The sequence below is a fragment of the Erithacus rubecula genome (genome assembly GCF_903797595.1).
Source record: "Erithacus rubecula genome assembly, chromosome: 4".
NCBI lineage: Eukaryota > Metazoa > Chordata > Aves > Passeriformes > Muscicapidae > Erithacus > Erithacus rubecula.
This window is the reverse complement of record NC_136686.1, coordinates 8,987,811-9,008,162: the sequence shown is the minus strand read 5'-3', so window position 1 is coordinate 9,008,162 and position 20,352 is coordinate 8,987,811. Positions and strand designations below refer to the sequence as shown.

Genomic DNA, 20,352 nt, shown 5'->3' with positions numbered 1-20,352 from the left:
CCTCATACAAGCTTTCCTGTTGCCTCATGTAGTTAGTTGAACACTCTGATGAGAAATAGTATCAGATATGCCAGGCTCTGAGTAATTACTGCAATCAACCCTGTCTGCAAACATGAGGTGACTTATTCATCAGGTTAGCAAAAAAATCAGAAAAGATTGCTAGGTTTAAAAAACCCAAGCATTTTCTGGCTGGTTGTTTATACTGTAATACCTTTCTTGTAACTCTTTGCCATGTACTTGAAATAAAAAAGTAACACTAAATCATCAGGGAATTCATTGGAGGCAAAAACTGTTCTGTAACTTTGTTTGAGAAAATAATCTCATGGATTCTTTTAAAATGTTAATTCATTATTAATATTTCAATATGGATCAGGGCTAAGATTGTTATTTTTTTTTTCCCTTATGTAAATGAATCAAAAGTGGTTTTGTAATTATAAAAGTAGTTTCTTACATTCTTGGGGCTTTTTAACTGCTCAGATTCTTAGGAATTTATTATATTTTTCAGATAAGGTGGCAATTAGTTAGATAACCAAATAAGGGTTCCTACACATAGTATTTGTTTAGGAATGTAAAGTAAATCTGATTAGTCCTTTTAGTGAAAGACTAAATCTTGAGATTCATTAATTCTTTTAGTTTACTCATGATTAGCCAGACTTAATTTTGAGCTGAAATATGTCTTTAGGATTTAGACTGTGTTACTCTAATACATATTATTTATATGCAGAAGTAATTTCCACTTTCAATATATTTTTTATAAGTAGTATCTGATCAATCCCCAAATTACCTTGAGTGTGAAAATTCAGCTAAACAAGTCTATGAGTTGTTTAAAAGGCATGGGAAGGAAAATCTTGTTTGTGATTAGAACAGGCTTATTTTGCATTTCTGGAGATTTGATAAAGTGAACTGATGCAGGTTATTCCAATTGAGGGGTTGCTCAGGCCCTAACTAGATTGTGTGGCAGTAAGGAGTGTTGGAATTCTGACTAATCTTCTCTGAAACCAATGAATTATTATTTTGTGGTGCTGTTTCAAACAGAGCCATAGCACAGTTTATAATCCCAACATTGCTTGTTTAAGGACAGCTTGTAAAAATATGAGCAGTTCATCCTGAGCCCCAGGAAATAATCCCCAGAATGCCCCAAACCCAAAATCCTATAACTTAGGTATTAAAACCTTGAGTGGAACAACAGTGGAAGAAAGTTGACTGACTTGTCTTCTCTGTGTTCCTGGCCTAGATAGGTGTTAATGTTGGTGGATTTGTGAATGTGCCTTCCTTTTGATTTACAGAGGAAAAGAGACTTGCCATTTTGTGGCTTCTGTTTACAAGGCTGCCAAGCTGGTAACCAGAAAATCACAGTTTTCTTCCATTCAGAGCTAATTCCACTCCTTGCAGATGTACTGCAGCAGATCTCTGTTGCTGTAGATGTATCTTCTATACTTCCAAATGGCATACATTCTTTCTAGTCCCTTTCCTGTATTTTGGGGACTTATTTGTTGTAAAAGGGACAGTATTTCTCCACATGGATCTTTCACTGGTGTGGTATTCCTGGGCAGACCAGGTATTCAAATTTGAGGACAAACCCCCTCAATTCCTACTCTTCACTGGTCCTTCTTAATATGGCAGCAGCACTGAAAATGCAAGAAGTCAAATATTGAACGACCTGTTTTCAAGGGCCTGGAAATATCAAAGCCCTTAAAATTAAATTCAGTTGACTTTGGAATGTTCATTGTTGAATGTGTTGGGAAATCCATTAATAGAGACCATTAGATGCTTTGTAGCACAACCCTTTCAAAAGCCTTGGCCATTGTTAAGCATCTCACATACTAATCTTCCTTACAACAAATAAACCATCCACAACACAGTCATGAAATTTGTATTAAAAACCACAGGAAAGCAAATTAAAAATTAACTCAGTGTTCTGTGTAGGCCAAGTTTCCCCTTCTCATGTTTACCTAATTTTGTTTAATTTCTGTCTTTCATGTCATTGTTATTTTAAACTTTTATCCCTGGTAATTAACCATGGTAAAGAAAAGTAAATGTAGATCTTGGAAGTTACGCTTGTGGGATCACATCACATCTTAAGATATTTACCACAAGCAACATAAGAATTCCTTCTGTGCTTGTTTAGTCAAGCTTTTGTTCTGAAATTGTCACAGTTCTGTAAATAGATGAGTTAATAGTTTTAATCTGTTTTGTTTCTTGTCATGTAAAATATCGTCTAATGTAAGCTTTAAAGAATATGAGGTTACAGGTGTATTTATTTGATGGGTTTTATTTCCTTAGATTTTTTTATGCAATTAATAGTGTTCTGAAATCAGCCTACATGAATCAGATGTGTGTTCCCTTTATAGAAATGAACTTCAAGATGAAAAGTTCTTCCCAGCCAGTGCTGCAGTAAGAGTTTTGTCCATCAGTTTTCAATGAAAGGTGGTGGGATTTTTTCAGATTTTCCGAATGTAAAAACAGAGGGATTTTTAAAGCATAGAATATGTGGGGGTCCGTCAGGTTTTCCTTAAAAAATATTTGTGTCAATAATGCACCTCTGAACTGAAAGGTTGCCCTCTAATAAACAGAGGAAATTTTAAAGGATTTCATTACAAAAGAAGTTAATCTAGAATCAGGATATCTTTTTTTAGACATAGTTTATCCCTAGTGAGGAAAAGCTCTGAAATGTGGCCAGTTCTCAGCTCTTTAAAACATCAGCTTAGCTTATTAAGTTTCCAAGTTGACATCCTGGCTCAGAAAGTCCTGACACATGAATAAAAGGCCAAATCCAAAATTGTTGCAAGGGCTTGTATTTCACTTCCAGCTTCTATGCTTGTTCATGTGCAAATCACACTAGAATTCAAGTGAGTCTCGAAAATTAAACAACGTTGTTTTTTCTCATGGAGAGCTGATGGCTGGAAAAAAGGAGATTCCTTGGGATTTTACAGTGAAAGAGTAGTTCTGTGCAACAGTGATGCTACCATGGAAGTTTCTCTACAGAATTCTGATAAAAGCAAGGTACACTCAAGTCTCATACTTTCAGAGATCTGGCTATCAAAAATATGTTATCATTGATTAAATGGCCTTTACATTTTGAAAGCAATTATAAAAATTGCAAGGAATCTCTTCCTCCCCGTCTAGTAGGGATGAATTGTGCATGTGTTTCTGACCATAGAATAATAAATACAATGTTAAATATTATAAAAATAGGAAGGTTAATAGAAGATTAAGAGTTAGTTTGCAGTTTGTTTCTGGCAGGAGTCTCTGAGAACAGTTTTGTGGAAAACAAATCCTTTACACTTGCATACCAGTAAAACTGAGCTACCTAGATAAACCGAGCATAGTATTCCAGCTAAGTTGGTGATCCTTACTGGTATGGATCAACACAGTTTCAACTACTGCAGTTGAATATGAAACTGAATTTTTTATATCACTGCAAAAAATACATTAACCCTTCATTGAATTTAACCCCCCATATTCCATAGCACCTAAATGGATATGTTTCATTTTCACTAAAATAGCAGACTCACCTGGAAATAACCCAGTCATGGAAATGTGCAGTATTTTGGGCTGAAGTGAATAAGTGGAATTATTTTGAAAAAGGCATTTTCAGTAATCTTTTTAATAGTTTTATTTGCATCATCTCAGTCTTAGATAATAGCTGAATTAAACCACAACAAGTCAAATACTGCATTTTATTGAGTTAATATATCTTTTCCACGGGTCAGGAATGAATTTGCAATTGTGTCCTCTGCTCTGTTTTGTCATTCAGCAATTGGTTAATTGCATTTTACCCTTAAATTAAATAATAGGAAGTAATTAAATGGTGGAGATGGAATGCTGAATTAGATGAATCATTGTCTAATTTTATGAAGCTTAAAAATTCAAAAGTACTGTTGCTGTATTTAATACAGTTCACATGTTTGAAGCAGTGTGGTAGCTTCTCATTAGTAACTTTTATTTTTAAAGATGGCTTGTTTTGGTCATCCTGACTCAGCAGTTTTGAAGTAAAGAGGAGAGGTTTGATGTACAGGCTTCCATGTAGCTACTTGAACAAGCCAATGATGCTTGAGCAGGATATTCTTTTGGATTTACTGAGGCTTTTGATACACTACTTTTAAGAAACATTCTAAAACATAATCCAGCAACATGTACACCATGATTTGTATTTCATACTGATAAGAAGGTTTAACATTTTCAAAGAATGCTGTGCATCTTGGAATCCTGTGCTTTGCATGGGTCAGAATTTCTTTTAATTTTTTTTTTTCAGAGGAGCTAGGAGAGGATAATGACCTCTGCTTAGTTTTTCCTGGTGCCTCTATTCTGACTAGCTTTTTTCCTATAATAAAAAGAAGGAGTTGAAAGAAAGGGGTTTGGCAATTTGTTAATCTTAGAGAATTTGGGAAGAATTGGGGGTAACAGTCCCTATTTAATTCAAGAGGTTTTCTCCTAGATTCTAGCTTCTGGCTACACAATAAATTCTGTCTGGGCAAGTGGCTGTGGTTTCTATTGTCAGTAGGATGAACACATTAGGTTTGTATTAAAAATAGGCTGGGGTGTCTGTGTTACGCTTTTGGCAAAACCGTAGTTAGTGCACTTTTGCCTTTTGAGTATGAGGAGAAATGTTAGAGATAATCTGGTACTCAACACATAACACACTGTAGAAGTACAGGATGAAGTGTGGAGACCATTTGTGGTTTTAAGCTTGGGCACAGTGCAGTTTTTCAGGCCCTGCTCTGTACACAGGAAGGCTGTTCTCCAGGATTCCCACCACACAGGTACTATGCTGTCAGTTCCAGGATTACTGGAATATTCAGTGCTAAAACATGTAATAGATGTGTATTCCCTTAAGAACCCCCTAGGGTGATCATGCATCTTATTATGAAATTTGGATTTACTTTCAGTTCAAAGTCTTCTAAAATTATTCCAATCTATGAAACTTAAAGCTAAGGTTAGTTCTTTATCTCAGCTCAAACAGAGGTTCAGAGTAATTTACTTAGTTTACCTAGTTTAACTTAAGAATATTTTACAGTCTTTTAGATGTGTGAAGGTTTTTATAATGGTTTGAGGAAATAATGTTTTTTTCTGTGATTTTATGATGCATCATATATCAAACTAGAATGAAGATTCTATAGAGAACTTAAGAGGTTTCAGTCTCCTTGTTCTGTCAGAAGCCACCACGACATTTTAGTATTGAAGGAAAAGCAGGATCAATTCTCTGACAGTTGTTTTTGGTTAGTAGAGAGATCACAAAGTGGGAAAGAAGCCAGGTTGGATGGGGCACTGGGCCACCCTGTCTAATGGAAGGTGTCCCTGCCAAGCAGGGACTATGTGGTCTTGAAAGTCCCTTCCACTCTTAAAATCCTGTGATCCTGTGAGTCTATGATAACTCTTCCCAACCAGTGTCAAGGAAGTTCATTGTACAATATATAAAAGGAAAAATTAATTAACAAGAGCACTCACACTGAAATCCTACCCTTGGCTTCATGCAACAGATGCCATTGGCTCCATTCTTCTGTAACCTTACTTGAAATGGTTCCATTAAAAGGAGATTTTTTCAAGAATGCCTGCTTGGTATTAGATCACTGGCCATAGATTTATGGAATGTCAGCCCAGCAGCATAATTAATAACTCCTCTCTAACTAATTAAGGAAGAAAGTGATGTTTCAGCAGTGATAAGAGAGTTTGACCAGAATAGCAATTAATCAGAAGACTTTTAGTGGCATTGTAGTTGTAACTATAAGATTAGAGATACTGGTCATCAAGTAGCCAAATGTGTGTTTCAGTTTAGCAAATGAGCTAGTTGGTAAATGAAATTTTTGTAAATTATTTAATTTGAGTAGTTGATTATTTTGAAATTTATTAGAGCTTTGGATGGGTATCACACATCTGTGCTGTATTTCTGTAGTACTGTTCTACATAAGGAGATTTTTCTCTCTTTCTCCTTACTTGGCCAACTAGTGGAACAGTCAAATACAGCATCAGCCCTGTGGTACTATTTAAACTGGGTTAATAGTGTGTATGACAGAAGAGACAGGCTTTTGTTTCTGGAATTTTATGTATTTTCTAAAGAAAAATATTAATAATAAATTAATTACAAAAATTTAACAGCCTCTACATGCCATCCAATAAATAATAATTTTCTTGAAAACTGAAAATTCTTTATACCATTTAATATGATTTTAATAGTTGCCAGTGAAGTTTGCGAAGTGCATAAGGTGACTCAACCCTTGGCATGAGCAAGAAACTGTCTGAGAAATGCAATGGAAGCCTAATAACCATTCTGTTCCTGTGTTACCAAAGAACAGAATTATTTTTTCTTTTGTACCAGTTACATGAAACAATTATTGCTACAATAGTTTAGGCAAAAAAAAAAAAAAAAAAAAGGAACCCAAAACACAAGGTCCAGGTGTAATTTTTGCCAGTGATATGTGGCCATTCTAATTTATGCAGAGTATAAAGATTTGTGTACAGAAGTTACACTTCTTTGAGAGTTCAGTTTTTCTGAGTTCTTGAACTTCTATGAGTAAAATAATTTAATTTCGTTAGAAATAAATTGTCTTTTTTGAAAGTAAACTTACAGTTTGCTAAATTTCCTGCAAACACCAGTAAATGTATTCTTACACTTAAAGATTAAGCACAAGTTTTAACCTTTTTAATCACTGAACTTGTGCTGAGAACTGCTACTATGCTACAACATTACTGAAGAACAGCTATTTTGGCATAAGAGGAGAGTTAGTGGAAAATTTGGAAAGGTGATTCAAAAATTGTCTGAAGATTTTTATCTTTTTTATACATTCTTGGGTTCTTTAAAAAGTATTCCAAATTTTATTTGATGTGTGTGTTATGTTCCATGAAGTAAACATATATCTAAAATATAAAGATTGTTTGAAAGATGGAGTTTTTTTCGTTGTCTGCTTTTGGGCCAAAGGTCTGTTTTCTGTAAAAGTCATGTCTGTTTTAACTTACCCCGTCATTTTGACTACTTCAGTATATTGATTGCTATTTAAGAATAGTTTGGTACATTGTATATAAATAGCCCGATGAATATTTGGAAAGTGGCATAAAAGACTTTATACTATCAGGGAAAAAAGCTTAAATCACATGAGCCAAGTAAATGTTTAGATACCTCCATTGTTTAAGGAAACCTGAGCGTAATTCTCCAAATGATAACTTGGTTTTTTCACGTAAGTTCAAGTTTTTTATTTCTCTTTCTGCATTCAGGAGGTTCTACAGGGCTTAGCCAAGCATGTGTGAGTTCAGGCGTGTGCACAAACACACAACTCCTGCTCCCACCAGCTGCTTGCTACTGCCTTGGTACTTTGACTTTCCACACTTTGACTTCCACTGCTTTACATTTAAGTGTGAACATCCTGGGGGTGGGGGGGCATTCTTTTATGTTTTATGTTACTCAGAATTTCCATCTGCTTTTACTTGACTTGTGGTTGTGAAGATCATGCTTGGCCCATGGGATCTTACATAGTGCCGAGAGGATGTGGAGTTTTGTCAGCCAGGGAAATATGTCTGGCTTTTTTTTTTTTTTTTCTCCTCTTCAGCAGCTTTCATATTCTCCTCTTCTTGTGTGGTCTCACTAAACTGGGTATATTTAAGAGAAATTCTCTCTATCTTCTGTATGCTGCTGTCTTTTAGGCAGACTGTATAAGAAATCTGAGATCCAAAAAATGTTAGTCATGACTGAAAACACGGTAGTGTTACATAGAAAGGTACTTTAATCGTTGCACATTCCAAATTTATAGCAGCATTCCACATTCTGGTTGTAGATGAGTCTTAGTGGATCTGCAGTTACCAATAAATATCCCAGTTATATCTTTGTTGAGTATTTTGTGCCTTTTTTTTTGCAGGCACTGCTACAATCTACAGTTCAGCAGCAAGAAGCAGCTATTGAAAAGCAGTATATATTAACCATTGAAAAGCATTCTCACAAATGTGAAGAGCTCCTTGATGCTCAGGTATGAATGTGCACATGCAAGAATTTCCATGATTTTCTTATAGTTTCAATTCTTTCCTGTTTGAAAATAATATTGACATATATGATCCCCAAAGAAAATGATCCATCTCTCACCTTATTTCCTCAGCATACACAAGTATTTAAAAACTCTAAATAAATTAAGACTCTTCATCTGTTTGGATCAAAAATGTTCTGTAACACTGGAGCCTGCTCAAAACAGATTCAAGGAGAGTGTAGCACTGAGAAAAAGTCTCAGAGCAACTTAATACTTCTTAACAGCTGCCATTTTCTGTGGTCTTGGAGAAACCCTTCAATTATTTTTAATTTATGTAGTTAAATGCAGGATTTGATTGTGTGGGATTTGCATTAATTTTTGAGATGGTTCTTAGATGGTAGACAAAAAGATGTGTTGTCCACACCTATTTTTATTTCATAGAAATCTTACCTATAAATAAAAAGCTGTGAGGAGTTACATAATATCTATCTATCTATCTATCTATCTATCTATTTGGAGATAAATATATATATATGTGGATATAACTCCTCACAGCTTTTTATTTTTGAGCCAATTTATGTCATTAGTGTATTTATATGTACCTATATCTATATATCTCTATCTAGATATATACATTAATGACCTAAATTGGCTCATTTAGCATGACTTGAGTAAAAGTCACACACACACTGTATTTGAGATCAGAGCAATTAGTGATGACTATCTGAACAGTGTCAACCTGGTTTGTTATCAATAAGGTCTTGGTTTGACCGAAGTACAGCTCTTGAATCAAAATAATACTGACCATGAACGTGGAGGTTTAAAACCCACAAAGCTAATTTGTTAATAGCCCCCTGGAATCATTTATATTGCAACTAAGTTACCTTTTAAGTATTGTTAGCAACAATTCTGCAAAAAGTACAAAGTATAATATTTTTTTACATTTTTGTGGAGTATCTTAGACCTAAATACATCAAAGGTCCCCTTGAAGGACTCCAGCATTTCCAGAACTGTTTTATGACCATTTGGCTGCTCTGACCATATCAATTAACACCAAGTGCAAATGTGTGTTAAATATATCAGCATCTGTGTAAACACTATGAAGGAAAGATGTAATAATTTCGAGAAGTTGATTGCATCATGAGTGAGGTTATTGCACAGAATTGCAGTTATTTAATATTTGCTATAAAGCTCTAAGAGCAAGTAAAAGTAAATTTTTAAAAAAAAATGTGTTTTTGAAATGAATATGTAGTTTGGTAACTTGATATCACTTTCTGAATGTTAAAAAGAAATTAACATGAAATACAGAAATGTGAGAGGAACATTTTTGGAGATTATTCTTACAGACTGAGCAATAATTTGCACCTGTGATCTGTCAGATTTGCATCAGAGCCCCAAAAACGGGATAGAAATGTAGAAACATATTTAAGACATTTAGATTTCCCTGGGAAGAACCCAACAATGTAAAGAACTGCTCATAGGACAGGAGAGTGGGTATGACCAAACACAGTGCCCAGTTCACATCGTGTCTGCATTTAACACCCCCTTTGCATCCCAGAAAAAGTGTAAATTTTGTTCACTAACTTCCAAGTAATTTCTCATTCAATACAATCGAGGTTTTTCACCTCTAATTGTAATGTACAATTGGGGTTTTGTAGCCTAATCAAATAGACAAGTGTGGGTGCTTGTGGTTGAGCTATCAGGTTTAATTAAATATTATTTATACTGGCAGATTTTATTCACTCATGAAATTTTGTTGAAAGATCTGAGAAATGGGTGGTATGTTTTTATTCTCTTTGAACCCATTTATTCTTAAATGTATGGTTTTGTGTTTGTTTTCACACTTCTTTTCCTTCAAATGATTTTTTTAATGTGCTAACAGTTGAGTTTGATGAAATTACTGGTGATATTTATACACAGATTTCATTGCTGTTTTGTGTTATGGGATTGTACATGCATGGCCACCTTTACATGGAGATTTATGAGTGTTTGTATCACTGCAAAGAATTTTTTGGTGCAGCAGTAATCACACAGTGCAAGTATATACTCAACATAAAAATCACTTTTTTTTTGTCCCTTCTAATATTCTTGCCTTACAAGCAGTATTCTCCTTCAAAGTTTTAAGTGTAAAACTGTCAAACCACGTGGGGTTTTTGTGCTTGTTTGCCATTCCTTTTAAATTTTCTGCTGTTTTATTTCCAGTTCCACACAATCAAGATTTTCTCATGATAATCTTTCTCATGCTTTCTACTTACTCCCGTTTCCCCCTTAAATTCCCATGTCCCTCCCTCACAGTGTCTTTGAGGTGGAGGAAAAGCAGTTTTTTCTCTGTTTGTCTTTAACTTTTTGTAAGAGTTTATTGAAGTTTGTGATTTTGAAGCTTAGTTTTATCGGGCGGTGATGCAGGTTAAAATCCTGTCCAGAGAGCTGCCATCCTGCTGACAATGTTCAGTGTACAATGCTGACTTTTCCAGGATGGGGAAAGAAATGAAAGACCTCATTGCATAGTTCTATCTATTTCCAGCTGGAAAAAACCTGCAGTTGATATTTGATGGTCAGCAAACTGGCTGGCTGTAGGCACATGCTAGATGATGATCAGTGGAATGGTTTCTTCCCAGGTGACAGATTCTAGGGCTGCTGGTTTTTCCAAGGAAATACACTCCCATAGCCAGAGTGGTGTGGGGAGCAGGGGAGGGGGAGATTCTGCTCCTCTGCCCCTCTACTCAGGTGACACCTCACCTGCAGAGCTTCTCCAGCCCTGGGATCCCAGCACAGGAAGGACAGGGAGCTGCTGGAGCCAGGGGACACCAAGGGATCAGAGGGATGGAGCAGCTCTGCTGGGAGGAAAGGCTGAGGTAATTGGGATTGTTCAGCCTGGAAAAGGGATGGATTTGGTGTAACCTCACTGTGACCTTGCAGTGCCTGAAGGGAGCCAGAGGAAAGATGGAGAGAGACTCCTGACAAGGGCCTGGAGTGACAGGACAAGGGGCAGTGGCTTCACACTGACACAGAGCAGGGTTAGATTGGATATTGGCAAGGAATTGTTCCCTGTGAGGGTGGTGAGGCCCTGGCACAGGTTTCCCAGAGCAGCTGTGGCTGCCCCATCCCTGGCAGTGTCCAAGGCCAGGCTGGATGGGGCTCTGAGCAACCTGGGATAGTGGAAGGTGTCCCTGCCCATGGCAGGTGGATGGAACCAGATGACCTCCAAGGTCCCTTTCAACCCAAACCGTTCTGTGATTCCATGGTGTCAACATTCCAAAAATCAAACCAGACATTCTTGTGGCACATTCAGGGGTACCAATGTCATAGTGTCCTCCATCAATTAACAGGACAAAGAGAACTGGTTTTCTCTTTGCCAGAAATCAGTCATGTCCTCTACTGAATATTTAGAAAAATTATGCTTGTCAGTTTTACTTTTCTAGAATTTGATGATATCAGAAAATGCCAGTAGAAAAAGTATCAGTTCTTTACAAGTTGGAAAATCACAAATTTCATCCTTGTCTTTTTCTGAGACTCAAACCTTTGATGTTACCTTCTGAAAATGAATACCAGCTGTGATCTTGTGTTTTTACCCACGTGCTGTGTGAAAATACATACTGAAAAACATAATCAACAAACTTTTGAATAGATTTTTTAATACTCAGAATTACTGAATATTAAAATTACTCTGTAATTTTGCTATTCAATGGTAAGGCAATTCTATTACTTGAATTACTATTGCTATTTAATTAAATACTATTACTGTTCAATCAAAGCAGATGGTGTTAAAATGTGCCTATAGCAAGGTACACTCTTAAATTCTTCTTAAAACAGTCAATGATCTGTGTATTTAGCTACAATAAAATCTTAAATACCTACAGCAGTTATTTTTCATGATGATTTTATGTGTGTGAAACATTTCTGCCTCACATTTTTACATATACATACAAAATGTCTCACACTTTTGGATGCAACAGCATTTAAAACAACTAGAGTTCCCCCCATGTCTCTAATGGTTTTTCCACTCTATCATGATGTTTTCTGTCATTTGTATGATTAATAGTAGTCAGAAGTCTGTTGTATGAAATCTTTTGTCTCTTTGAGACTCAATGAAGTACTGGTTTATCTTCAGTATGAAAACAATTGCTGAAAGGTCAGTCAGAGTAAAAGTGCCATTGGCTGGAGCTCATCTTTAAAAGTTTGTGATGCTTTCAAGAACAGCCTGTGGACAAGCAGAAAACTGGTGGACAATAGTCATAACTTCTGGAATGTGATGGGTGTCTTATCTTCTCTGGTATTTGGATGGTTCATTTTGATGTGTTTTGCATAACTTCTAGTGAAAAGTACCAGTATGCCTCCTGACAACTGCTAGAATGTCCAGTGTGGGAAATCCTTTTCTTTTACAGCAATTATTTGTATGCCATGGAAAATGTTTACTTCAGATTCAGAATGAGAAACTTAATTTCACAGGAGATAAAATTTCCTTTGATTTCAAATAATTGTTTTTATATCTACTCAAAATGTGCCTCTAATAATGACTATTTTATGAACTTTGATTTTGTTTTTCTCCTCTTGTAAACAAAAGAGGCTCTGTGTTTTTCCCATCTGATGGTAGTAATAATGGAATATTTTTAATGCCTGATTTTGGAGGGACCATATGCAAAGTAGATTGTAGAGAGTCTCATGAATATTTGCATTTTTAGGAGACATTCACCAAATTTTTGCAGTGAGAGTAGTAGTCCTGAAGACTTGCAGACTGAAAATACAAACACTGTGGTGGGCATAACCTTTCTGGCTCAATAATTCCAACTGTGATAGGCTTGGAAATTATTTTGAGTACTTACCATGTTCCCTTCTTCGGGCATTTCCTCTCAATTCCCAGAAATCTTGTAGTTTGCTGCTGTAGAAATATTTGTTTATTCATTCCCTTCAAAACCAAGTACTTCCAATCAGTCCTTCCTGTTAGATTTTCATGTAATTCACCTTCACATAATTCATCTAGTTGTGTCTTTTCAGGTCTGCTGCTCTTTTGCCAAGAGCAAAGTTGCGCTTTCTCAGAACTTACAAAAAAAACACCAAGGATTGATTATAATCCTGTGGCAAATTTGGCAAATTTTTTTCCTGAATTCCTGATACCTACTTAATTTCCATGTATATAGAGAGAATCAAAATGAAAAGGGTGAGAATCAACTTTTCCTGTGCTGGGATGGTTTTGGTTTGTTTGCTTTCTTCTTTTTCCTGAATTCTGAATTTTTTTTTTAGGATTTATCCTGCTTGAGCAGGGAAGTAGAACCAGATGTGGTCCATTTGTGGGACCACTGTGGTCCCTTCCAGCTTGACCCATTCTGTGATTCTGCCATTCCATGAAAAAAGTCTGATAACAGAAATATCTGTCTGGTAGTGCTTTTTTTAAATATAAACCCTTACCAGAGTTCTCTAACCTGATTTCAATATGCCCACTCTCATATGCTGCTTGGAGGTTGATTTTGCAGTCCCTTTGCACTGTTAATTCAGCCAGGATACTTTTAGCATCTCCACTAAAAATCCTTTTAAGAAATTGCATTTGCTTCCTTGGATTTGTCAAGTGGCACTTGAAAGTAGCTCTTTAGAGTGATTTTTTTTTTTCCTTTCTCTCTTTTGCTTATATAATTTGTTATCTGCAAACCTTCACTACTTGTTAGGAGTTTATGCCCTCAACTCTTGTCAATAATCTCAACAGCTAAGTAATATAGAATGATTTTTCTCCTCAGTTATTTTTCTGTCAGCTGTAGTTGAAAAAAACCAATTGGGTTTGTTCTGTTTTTCTGTCTTCCACTACTGAATATTTTGCTGTTTACATTGGTCATATTTTAGGAGTTCATTTCCTTTATTTCTTCCTGATAAATGGAGCAATTTGTGGAGAACTCATATGGGTTGGGAAATGAATTAGATCACAAAAGAAAAGAAGTAATTGATACCTTTTTATTATTGTCACATTTTTATAAAGTTGCTTATCTCAGTATCCCCAGGAGTTGAAGTGTGTTGAGTTTTTAATGGTGTCTATTACTATGTATGCTTTCCAAGAAAAGTATTTTCATTATTAGATGCCTTTATAGATCTTCCTACTTTATTTATAAAAACAATGAAGTACTTATGCAGCAAAATTTTTTAAACCTAATTTCACCCTCTGATATGCCTCAAATAGTACTGCTTGTGCACTCACTGTATGCTTCTGAGTGGAGCCCTGAGTACAAGCTTATTTTATTACTGCTATTACAATTTTCCTTTTTTATTTACATTGTTTTAGCTTTTCTCATGTAATAATGTTTTGATGATTCCCAAGTTGTCTCTTGGAAAAGCTTTGCCCCTTTGTTAGACACTTGGACCTCAAACTGGCAAAAAGATACAGTTCAACCATGCAGTAATAAGTTATAATTTGAGGAAGTGGAAATATGTACCAGATGTTGGAATTCTGCAGACAGATTTTCCACCTTGAACTGCCAAACACTTGAGATGCCACAGATAGTGAGGACAGTGTAAGAAACCAGTTGCAACTACCAGTTCTTGTCATTTGACATAGGCAGAGCTTAGCAGTGCTGAAGAAAAGTTTCAGTATAAAAGAAAATGCTGTTAAATGTAGACAGCCTTGTTTAGAGGAGCAGAAAACCGTTATTAGTATTTTAATAAGGTCGCCTCTTTCCTCAGGATAATATTTTGAATGGGATGTAGAAATAGGAATATTTTGATAACATTACAAAGTCATGATGTATTTTTGTTATGTCACCTTCCTCTCACATAGATAATAATGTTTCCCATGACCTGTGTTATTTCTTCCTACTGTTAGAACCCTTCATGAGAGACAGAAATACAAGTAGAACTTTGTGAGTTAAGAAAGTTTATTTTAAAATAGGTGACCACATTTGAAGTGTTGAATTCTTAAAAATCCCCATACAGTGTTTTATTTTCTGTGCTGATGAACAAAGTGCTGAAACATTTACTAAATGTTCCTGAATTTTTCCCAAGTCTTGAGGGAGAAGGATGATTCTATGTCCATATATTATGAAGGTACAAAAAAGCCCCAGTATTGCAGATGACATTGTGGTTTTCTCTATTAAAAAATTAACTACAGTGCTGTTTCAGTAGGTTAAAAAACTCAGTAGATACTAAAGACCAGGAAAACTGATCTTTAACTGAGGGTGAATTAGACATATGAATGTCTCAAAATATTGTTTTTTTATAATGATGGCCTTAAAAGAAGCTTCCAAGTATCATTTCTTTATTTGAAGAATAATTCAGCTGTGACAATTGTGTGACAATTGTGTGACAATTGTTTTCTCAGATCAATGATCTGTGGAATAGGGAAATACCAATAACTTGTTGCAGTGATGATACAAGGCCTCTTTTTAGTGTTAGGATAGTCATATTAACTTTGGTGATGTTCTTTGCTGTTTTACTTTTGAATTATTATCTCACTACTTTTACATAAGCTATGAATAGCAGCTAACAGAATGAATTAATCCCTGCTAAATTTGGTGATCCATGCATGATGATTTACCCAATATTTGAGAAGGAACCAATCTGCAGAAACAAATTGGATGTCTATTGCTATAGCAAAAGAAATGCATTTTTATTTGTGGATGAAAACCTATACACATTTCCTTTTAAATGAAACAGTACAGGATTCAGAAAGAAACTATTTTTTTTAAAAAGCCTTTCAGTTCATGCAAGACATCCATTTTTTTTGTTTGACTTTAAATTTGGAGTTTAGGATTAATAGGAATATGCAAGGAATTATAATTGCACTAAGTAAGAATTAGCTATTGGTAGCTTTATTGCATCATTTTAGCTGTAAAGGAGCTCATTTCATGCATTATTTCATTCACCCCAAGGTTGGTGTAATATCTTCTATGTAATCCTTCAAATGATACTTACCTGAAAGAAAAAATTTACAGTTGTTCAGAAATAAATTTAATATATAAAAATAATAAGAAAGACTGACTAGTTGCTAATGTGATTGAATCTGTTTACAATGTCTTCTCTGACTCACATTCCAGGAAAAAAAGAAAGATTTTTTTGATTTCTTTTTTACAGGAATCAAGAAAAACCACAGGACCTCTGTATTTATATTTGAATCTACATCAAACGATTTTCATTTGGAACCATTGCCTAGAGAACTTCTTACAGGGAGGAAAACATTATAACCTATTTTTGAATGCCTTTTGTTTTAAGCTAATTTTCACAAGACTCTTCTTGACCCTCTCATGCTACTTTCCAGAGGGTAGGGTAGAAATACTAATGTTTCCCTCCACTGTGGAATACAACTTTTTAGAAAAGTTTGGGGGTTTTCTTCTATTTTTCTTGGAAATCTCTTTCCTATGTTTTACTGGGCCATCATGTCATGAGACAATTTGCAATTCAGAATTTCTACAACTCAGAATTTTGCACTCTTCACCCTATACTCAGTGTCTAAGGAATAGAAGGAGGTAAATTACAGCTTTGTTGGAAAGAAGTCTAAGTGAGAGTGCTAGGCTGTGAAGATCAGGTAAAGTGATGTATTAATGAGCTGTAGTATTCATATATATAGATCTGAATATCTCTACATAGTGTTCAACTCTCTGCTGTGCCTTCTAGATACACATACAGTGTGAATGTGCAGCCTAATTTACACTGGGTGAAAATTCCCCTCGTGCTCCAAAGTTCAGCTTTCACTGACATTTATTTTTGTCCCTTGCTGATTATGCAGCATATTTCCCGTTCTGTAGCTGACACTTTTTATCAGGTTCCATCTTTGCTCTTCTAGAAACTCAGTAAGGTGTTTTATATATATCAAACTGTTTATTAACATTGGATAATTGGATTCAAAGTTCCAACATATTTAGACTGGCTTTTTACCTGTTTTGTTCTTAGATTGTTGATTAATAAAAGAAACCATTGCTTCAACTTCTGTTTAAAAACCTCATGGGCCCTTGTAGGGGTTAATTGCTTTTTTCCAAATTTAAGGCTTCCTATGTCTGTTAAGTCACCATCCTAACTTTCACAGGAAACCTGGAAGACACCTGGTTACTTTTCAGAGGACCATTAAGTCTGATGAACTCATTATCCTACTTACAGGAGACAGATCACTCTGCCTTGAAGGCTTTTATTAAGTTTATTTTTCAAAGCCTGGGCAGTGAGCTCTTGGCAGGTACAATTTCTAGGGGTAAGTGGCCTCCCCGTTGCTTGGGAATTAGAGTTCAGTGTATATGTAGCTCAGAGGGGTACCTGAAGTCTCAAAACTCTTCCATTATTCCTTTAATACTCTCTGAGAGAGATGAACATGTTGATAATTTCTACCTGTGGAAACTGTGAATGCTAAATGAGTTTCATTCAACTTCCACCCTTTGTCTTTAAATCCTGGTGAGAAAGGATTTGTGACATAAAGCTGCTTAGCTGTAGCCATTTAACTCAAGAGATATGATCTTTAATTCTGCAGTGGTCTATTGTTCAGAGGCCTTTACTATAGCTGAAAAAAAATCTACAAGCTAAGATGAATTTAAAACTTCCTGTTATCTCCTGTTAGCTAAAAATACCAAGACACTTGAAGGCTCTCAAATGTGTAAGTGCTGAAGTGAAACTGTCACCTCCTGTTTGTTTTTGACGTTCAACTCCCTTTAATAAATTTGTCTGAGTGACCAACTGAGGAAGCACTGATTGTATGTAAAGTTCACTGTGAGCATTTAGTACCAGGCTCCAAAGTCATTCTGTATGTCTGGAAATTTAATGTACCAAATCTGAATTTCAAACCTAGATACCCAGACTAAAGAGTAGTTCCAAAAGGGTTAGAATAGCTGGTGATGCAGAGCCATTTAAACTAATAGCTTGGAATTCTGCTGATACAATCATTAATAACTTTATTTGAATTAATTCTTTGTTTTGTTGGTTTTTTTGGTTTTTTTTTTTTTTTTTTTTGTCCAAAGTCTGTCTGAATTCTGTCATTATACAGAAATAGCTAAAATTTCTTTTTTGACAGAAGTCTTTCCTATCTATAATTTCCCAGATTTTCTGCTCAAGTGACATGCATAACCAAGATCCCTGAATATGCCTTTGTAAGATCTGTGCTTCTGAAATAAGGAATTTGGTGCATTCAAATGCATTTTTTTTTTTTAGAAAATAGATTAATAATGCCACCAAGATCACTCTACACCATTTTAGTTAGCACAGCTTTCCGGGACTTTCTGTGCCTCTATATGAGGACTAACACTGCTGTGGGGCATAGTACTGTGGAAAAAAACAAGACATTCTTGTTTAGTAATTAAATTGAATGTTAATTACATGCAGAATGGAAGCTTTCATGTTGTACCTATACTAATTATGTCATATGGGTTTTCTGGACTCAAGACCTGTTTGAGGGAGAAGCAGTTCACAAAATATTTTATTCTGTTTTCTTTGTTGCCATTTACATATTTTTTCATAGAATTTATGTAATGTAATAGCTTAAGGTATGTTTCTCTCTGAAAAACAAGACTGACCAAATATGGATTCTGAAGCCAAAGAAACACTTCTCCAAGTTATTTGTCTGGGGCTAATACAAGAGAATTTGCTTTACTGGGTTGTATGGACAGCTGTTGCAACATTTGTGATGATAAATGATCTTTTGGAAGTTCAGAAATGAAGGTAATCATCTATGGGAGGATTATTGCACATGAAAAAGCATTTATATTACAACAAGAAAGGACATGCCAAACTATTCACAAGAGAATTACAGTATTGAAATTATAAATTCTGTATTTCCATGAGAAGTACTGATACTTTAATGTAAAATATGTTGCATTGAATTATGAAAGAAGTTGTTAGCTTATGCTATGAAAGCTAATGGGGCCTGTATTTGCATTTAGGGTTTTTATTTGTAAGAACATATAAACAGCATTCTAAACATCCTTACAAATAGTTACCTCTGGTATCTTGAAAAATATGAACTAGTATGTTTTTATAAACAGATGCAATTCTTCATTAAGTTCCTGCTGAATTTCTGTGAATTCCATGAAATTCCATATGCAATACCATATAGATTTTCTAGTCTACCAAGAAAATAGGAGAGCCTAACTCAATCAAAGTAATGACACTGCAGTCACAGCAGCCTTCAGGTTTTTTGGAATTGTTTATTTACTCAGCATCTTTTTTGTAGTTAGACGCATTTTTGTAGTTAAAGCTTTGGTTGTGATATCTGTATCTTTCAGAATTGCAGGTCCCTGACAGATTAATGAGAAGTTAAACCTCCTCTGCATGGAGGTTTAGATTATGTGAAGTGCTGTGGTTTTCAAACTGTTTCACCATTGAGAGGACTGACATTGATTTTCTCCACTGGCCATGTGTACATGCTCTATAATGTATTAGTTCAAATATCTGCATTCCTGGACTTCCAGGATGGGCTCGAATGTCTTGCTATATGTACGTGGAAAATAAAATTTTAAAACTCTTCTGAAGTTTGGAAACTGAATATTTTGGTCCCATTGAGAATGTACCAAAATATGTTTGGTAGATGGCCTGTTGTGGCAACTTGAAATGTGGATACAGGTAACCCAGAAATCTGATGGACAGTCTTCATATAAAACCTGAGAATCTGATGGTCAGAGTCAATCTGGAATTCACTGCCTGCCAGGCTTAAACTAGAAAGTATCATTTTACTAAACAAACTGACTTCCATTTTATTGCAGGTGCTTTCAAGATAGATGTGTTTTTCTCTTAGGAATTCTCCTTAGAATCTCCTGTGCTGATTCTTGACAAGCAAAATAAGGATTCAGTATTTTGCTTGATAGGATTAGTAAGCTTGGATTTGTGGCATATATCTGTGAAAATATTTGCATGTTTTTGTTTTTCTATTGTGTCATTGTGAAATAACATATTTGTAACCTTTGCACTTAGTCAAGTGAAGGGTCATGGAGATCCTTTAACTCATAAAATCCATTTATTGTTTCACCTTTGAGTTACTGGGAAAATGTAATTTCTGTAAGTGCCCTGATAGTTAAAGCTAATGTCTGAAAACACAAGAAAAGTAAGTTACACGTCATTAAGTATAAACATGATGTGAATTTTGCTACTCCTTCCACAGGTGTTTTCCAGTAGAATATGTCTGCCACATTCAGACCTATTTTAAGTAAATTCACAAGGAAATGCCTCTTTACGTGTTTATCCTGGAAGGGCAGATACATGTTTTACTTTATAAAGCTGTCTAAGAGTTTTCTATTCTTCAAAAGAAAAAATATTTTTCAGAACATATTATTGCAGTTTGGTAATGTATTTTTAGCTGCCATTAGAGACACTTCAAATTAAAACATAATAAAATTTGTGAAACAGAAATTACTCTTTCTTAGATATGCTGGTGAAAGGGGAATTTGCCTGCTTAATTGTTTGTGTAAAATTTTTACATTTGTTACATATACTTGTATTAATATAAAACTGTACTGTA

General features: G+C 35.2%; 1 protein-coding gene across 3 annotated transcripts in view; it reads left to right on the top strand.

Annotated features, from left to right (window-relative positions):
- Nucleotides 1–20,352, top strand: part of CCDC91 (coiled-coil domain containing 91) — a 111,562-nt gene that overhangs the window by 52,732 nt on the left and 38,478 nt on the right. For all 3 annotated transcript variants that reach the window (XM_079303807.1, XM_079303806.1, XM_079303805.1), the window contains one exon: nucleotides 7,848–7,955. In XM_079303807.1, the coding sequence (XP_079159933.1) occupies nucleotides 7,848–7,955 (108 nt within the window). The remainder of the gene's footprint in view (nucleotides 1–7,847; nucleotides 7,956–20,352) is intronic.